Raw genomic sequence first — 6000 nt, 5'->3', positions numbered from 1 at the left:
CGCTATAGATAATCCAGTAATCAATATGTTCCTTACACCTCGCTATACATCGTCACACGTCGCCTTCCCGGCGGCGGCTCCAGTGACCAACCAGGACCCCTCCTGACCCCCCCTTCCCATTCCCGCAGTCAGACCAGGTTTCCTTCCCGGCTCCAGCCCAGGATTCCCGCGGCAGTCTCAGGTGTCTCTTTCTTTCCACAACGCAAATTCTTCACAGCACCACAGAACCAGCCCGAGCTGGTCCCTCCGGCGAGCACCGATCAGCTCATTCTTACCCCAAACTGTTCATTCTCTCCCCTGCAGATTAACCCAGATTTTACCCCAAAATGTTCATTTTGTCCCCTACAGAATCCACCCCGGAGCGACGCCTTGGGCCCCGCACGGCCGAGGCAGCTCCGATGCCCCGTGCCCAGCCCCGCTGCTCCCCGGGCTCCGCCACGGCGCTCCTGAGTCTGGTCCCAGAAAAGAACCTCGGGCTTTATTTCTGAGCCCAAACTCGCAGGACCGGCCCGTCCCCCTCCGGGGATTCCCAGTGTGATGTGTGGAAAGCCGGAGCCCCGGCGCTGTTTTTGTACCGCACGGGGGACCCGCCGAGCGGGCCCGGCCCGTGTGGGGCTCCAGCGAGGGCAGGGGCGCCGGGCTCCGGCCCTCTGGGCTTTATTCTCCGGCGCCCCGAGCCCCGCGGCTGCGGGGGAAAGAGGCGGGGGGATAAGGGGGGATGAGGAGGCGAGGGAGAAGGGAGGTGGGGGGGCAGGAAAGAGGGAATAAGGGCAGGAGGAAGGAGGGGTAGAGGGAGGTACAGGATGGGACCCCGAGGCCCCCGCGCCTCACGTGGGCCCCGCTGGGGGAGCCCGGCCCGGCCGCTGCCACCCGCCCCGGGCGCTGAACGAGCAAAAGGGGCCGCGGCCGATTCCCGGGGCCGATTCCCGGGGCCTAAATCCCCTCGGGCCCGCCCCGCGCACCTGAGCCGGGCCCGCCCCGCCCTGCCCCTTTTGGGGCCGCTCGTCCCGGAATGAGCCGCGACCATCGCTTTGTCCTGGCTCGGCGTCGCCTGTCCGTGCCTGCAGGGCGATGGGAACTGCAGCGGGAAGTCTCCCATCCCCATGGATGCCCCTCTCCATACAAGCCCTCGCACTGACCCAGCGTGTTTTCCACCTCCTTTGTCCCAGACAGGGAAACACTGCAGCTCCTCTGGGCAAAGGAAAGGCTCTTGTGCTATTCCCATAAAGAGAACACTTGGAATTAGTTCCCTGGGAGCCCAGTCCGGTCCTTCCAGTGACTGGGGGGCACCCAGAGGGTCTTTACACGAAATGAAAATGACATCCTGGTCCAGTGCATTGACAGCAGGATTGGACACTCCTGGCCAAGGTGACCAGTCCGTGGGAGTCGCACCGGTGGCCATCCAGGGGGGATTTTAACTTGGAGACTTGCAGATTTCAGCGTGCAGAAGCTCCAATTCTTTTTGGCACCTCTTGTTTAAATGTCTCCCCACTGGAAGAGGTCAATTAGTCTTTTTAATGACCTGACTGCCAGAGGCAGGGAAAAACAATCAGCGTTCCCTGAACGCCTCCATCACCTCCATGTCCACCTGCAAGGAGTGGCCGATGGGCAGGAGCCTGCCCAGAACAGGCTCAGAGATGGGGCTTTCAACCCAAACCATTCCATCATTCCATGATCTCTCCATGTATTAATTTTGCACTGTGTCCTCTCAAATTTAGATGATTTGTTAAAGGAAAAAAATTAAATTTATTCCAGGAATAAAAACGGGAGTTGTAAAACATACAAGAACCATTCCTACGTCCATGAAATCATTCGTTGGAAACCTATTCCCTCATCTCTGCCCTTGTTTTTCTTTCCTGGAAGACCTTATGATCCTACAGTTTCTAGCTGTATTTCTCCCCCCCCAAAAAAGGGCTGGAAACATCCTGATGCATTAGGGAAAGGATTTTTTTCTTATTCCAAGGCATGACAAGCAGAGAGATGGCCACGGACTGGGGATGAACACCCTCACCATTTCCTCTCTCCAAACCCTGCGCAGATGGGGCTGGGAATGCCGGAAGGAGCCGGGTGTGCCACTCACTAATTGCAGAGCGCGCCTTTAATCCCAGGCTAAGCCAAGCTCAGCCCGGTGAGCCTGTCCCAGCGCGGGGCCAGGACAGTGCCCAGGTGCATCAGTCCCTGGGCTGTTCCGCACCCTCCAGGTCGGTGTCTGGCCATTCCAGATCGCTGGTCCCGTTGCAGCAGGATCTCTCCCACCTCTCCCGTGCCCAGCATTTGCCCGCAGTGACGGTGTCCTGTGGCTAATCGGAGGCAAATGTGGCAGCCACGTCTGGCTGAGCAGCTCCCTGCAGGTGGCGGGGAGATGTGACCTACTTGTCACTGGAATCATCCTGCCTGCTCGGAGAGCCCTGAGCTCTTCTGACAGCTGGAGCCAGCTGACCCCTGCCACGTCCTGGGAGGAAGCAGAACCAGGGAAGCTGAGGCTGCTGTGAGCTGGAAGAGGTCTCGCATCCCAGAGCAGCGTGAGGGAGAAGGGAGCTGTCTGGGAAGTACCGGATAAAGGGGAAGGAGGACGGTGTGCCCTTTCCATTTGGCCCTCGTGATACTCCCTTGTGAGTTTTTAACTTCCAGAGCTGGATTTTTGTTTGCCTGTGAACCCGGGAATCACAGGCCTGTCTTGGTGAGGGCCCTGGTGTGTGGTTTCTGAGCAAGACTTCGTGTGGGTGTGAGGGCTGTGGACGGAGAGAGCTGGAAAGGGACATGGGAAACCTTCTCCTGCCTGACCTAAGCACAGAGAGAGGACCACCGGGTGAAATCCTGTGCCTGGAACAGTGGGAATAGGGACAGCACTGAGATGACTCCAGCCCTGGGCTGCGTTGCTCCTTTATCCCTGCTCGGCTGGGAGTTTTCATCACTATCACAAGACACCTTTTTTCTGCCCTTCTTTTTCTTGAGCAAATAATGCCAAGTGCAACATTCTGTGGATTAAAGGATCCCTCAGGCTCCAACGCTGCCCTTTGGAGAGGCAGATCCAGCTCTGGAGCCCTCTCCTCTGCCACAGGCAGTGTGACAGCAGCCTGCTGCCCCATTCCTCCGGGGAGTCTTCTGCCTTCTCCCTGCCCGTCCCCCCGGCTGTGTCGCCATGGCAGGTGCAGGAAGCAGTGTCTGGCTGCCTGGGCAGCATTTGGCGAGGGCAAAGGGCCTGTGACTGGTGCTGCTGCATTAGCCAGGGCCTGCCTGCTGTGCAAAGCCTTATTAGAGAGCAAAAAAAAGCTTTCTTTTAGGCTGGAAGTCATCGAGCCTGTTCAGGCAGAAGTTTATTTCCTCTGCTCCCTGGAATGATGTCATTATGGCCAGCAAAGTTTTGTGCTTCCCCAAAGCACAGGCACTGTGCAACTGGTTTCACAAGGAATTTCTGTTTAACCTACTTATTAAAGTGCTCCAAAGGGAATCCAAGGTGTTTGTATTCCATGATTCTTGAGAACGACTCACTGTTTATGCTGGCAGGTTCCCAAATAGAGAAAAAAAAAAAAGGATACTTCTGGGTCAAATTCTTGCTCTTAAACTTTTATACTTCTTACCTCGTAGATGAGTCCTGTGCTCTGACATCAATCCTCCCACAGAGCACCAACCAGAGCCCTTCTGACCTTTGGGATCCTGAGGTCACATGGAAGGGAAGGACCACCTGCTTTTTTGGTTTTTTTAATACCTCTGGCGTAAGAGTTGCTTTAACCCTCCCTGTTTCTCCTGCTGCAGACAAGAATCCTGGAATCAGGGGTTTTTTTGGACACTAGCATCTGCTGCTTTCTGATGGAAAGCAGGTAATCTTACTCCAGCTAGGGAAAAATGCAAGTGGAACCTTTTAACTTCACAAAAATGTCTCAGCCTAGGAAGGGGAAATGAATGCTTCTGTATCCCTAAAATTAGGTATATTTACACCAAAACCAATTTAAGATGCTTCAACTGCAATAGCCTTTTCCACGTAAGTGTCTTTAAATCTTATTTTTTTTCCTTACTGTTAGAGGAGCAGAATAAATAACAGCAGCTCTGTATTTTAAAATTACGTTGTTAATAAAATCCTGGTACATTTACATAAATGACAACATTAATGTACAATTAAACAAAGCCTTGTAATATTACAGCAACAAAAGAGGACCTACATATTTGTACAGATAGCCGGAGCAGCTACTTGAAAATACTTTCCAAAATAAAGCCTTCTGTGGCGTTTCTCAGTGATAATTTTGCCCCCCCTGTATGGCTTTCTGGTAATAAATAGGGTTATTGGAGCTGGTGATGTTCAGCAGATGTGTACCTAAAGCACAAAGGGAGTGTGCCCTGACCAACCTGTCTGTCAGCTGACTGAAAATCCCTATCCACGCATGCAATTTGCCTCTGTAAATCCTTCAGGAGCAAGGCCATGTCAGATTTTGATGGATTTGCTGGGAGATGCTGGTGGCTCCTTCTCCTTCCCTTTACCTAAACTGTGTCTGTGTTGTGCTTTGGAGCCTGGGCCCAGCTGAGCCTACTCCTTCCAGTGTGTTTAGGTACAATAGGAATAAATGGTTGGATTTCTAATAATGAATGAATAGTTCTCCACTGAAAACTTGGCTTCCTCTTGTTCACTCACCTACAACAAATGAAGTGTCCTGGCAAATGATTTTTTGGTGGGTGCTTAGCAAAGCTCAGTGGGAATAGCTGGAGGTCTTTCCTTAATCCCAACCAGCTCCAGAGAGAGAACAAACCACTGAGCTGGATGCTCTTTGGAGGCCTGGGGAGGCTTTTATTGCTATTTATGCAACTGGGCAGTTTTTTAGCCTAGTGCCAGCTCCTGCAACTACACCTGAGCCTTCTACAAAGTGTCTTTTGTGGCATCAGGTCTCACACGTAATGTTCAGAAACAGGTTTTTAAGGTGAAAGTGACTGACAGACCTTGACAGCAAAAAGGTAGACAGTCTTTTTCTTTCTCCTCAAAACAGATCCAGATTAACAACTGGCACAGTGAAACCGTATTTAAAAACACGCAAACCCCCAACTCTCCCCTCCCTGCCCCAGCTCAGCTCTTTGTATTAGGCTTAAAGAGTGAGTAATTTCTGTTAGTGTTAGTTTCTACTCAGCTTTGAACATACAAAACCTCTCTCTCAAGGTGCAAACAGTTTTGGGGGAAGTTTCTGTTGGTCTGTTGTGATGTACAGACACTGGTACTACTGAGGGGAAGTACTTTGTGTGCAGACAGATGGCTCGTGGGATGGGCTTTAGGATCAGCAAACTCCTTCTAGGCAGCCTTTTTACACTGAAAACATCTGTGTGGATGAACTTAAGCCCACGTATTAGTGCTGGGCTTAGTTAAATTGCCTCTTTCTCCACAGCCCTGTGCTCGTGGAAAGGGCAGTGCCAATCTCTGCGGTTCGCGTTCTCCCCCTGCATGCTCAGCTCGTGTTTGGGCCGTGGCAGTGTTGTGTGACAGTGTTGTTCCTGTGGCAGCAGCAGCAGCACAGAGAAGCCAGCTCCCCCTCCCTCAGCACCTGGGGGTGCCGGTTCCAGGGCACTTTCAGGAAGATCCAAGAAGGCAAACAGCCCCAGCGGCGCCTCCACCGTGGTTTGCCAGCGCCGGTCCTGCCTCACACCCTGGACGTGACGTACACGGAGTGCAGGCGGCCAGCCAGGGCTGCCTGCAGGTCCCTCAGTGGGTCCAGGCCCTGCACTTTGCTGTTCCTGCCATAGATGAGCTGCTTGAACGAGTCCTGCTCCAGCAGGGAGCTCATGTGCTTGAGGAAGAAGCCCTCACAGAAAGAGGCCAGTTCTGGTGCGTTGTGAATCTGCGGAAGACAGCAGGATCGTTAACCCCTTCTGTATGTCCCAGATCTACATGACATCCCTGGGCCTCTCCTTCCTAATGCTTCCCCCCTTTTAGTATTTTCTAAGACAGAAAAAAGACAGGAGTAACAGTGGAAAAGCACTGAAGGCAGGACTCTGATGTCTGATCATTTCTCCCGGTGCTTT

The 6000-nt window shown here is 52.9% G+C and overlaps 1 protein-coding gene across 2 annotated transcripts in view; it reads right to left on the bottom strand.

The window, feature by feature from the left end:
• Nucleotides 1-4048: 4048 nt before the first annotated feature.
• The window catches only part of ABTB2 (ankyrin repeat and BTB domain containing 2), a 111927-nt gene continuing 109975 nt past the window's right edge, over nt 4049-6000 (bottom strand). For both annotated transcript variants that reach the window (XM_042022374.1, XM_042022375.1), the window contains exon 17: nt 4049-5816. In XM_042022374.1, coding sequence (XP_041878308.1) covers nt 5619-5816 — 198 coding nt within the window. In that variant the 3' untranslated portion in view covers nt 4049-5618. The remainder of the gene's footprint in view (nt 5817-6000) is intronic.

The sequence above is a fragment of the Corvus kubaryi genome, unplaced genomic scaffold, assembly GCF_017639235.1.
Source record: "Corvus kubaryi isolate FWS band 111438036 unplaced genomic scaffold, C.kubaryi_AGA036_p1.0 37201, whole genome shotgun sequence".
Taxonomy (NCBI): domain Eukaryota; kingdom Metazoa; phylum Chordata; class Aves; order Passeriformes; family Corvidae; genus Corvus; species Corvus kubaryi.
Note: the sequence above shows the minus strand (reverse complement) of the source record. Positions and strands in the feature narration are given on the sequence as shown.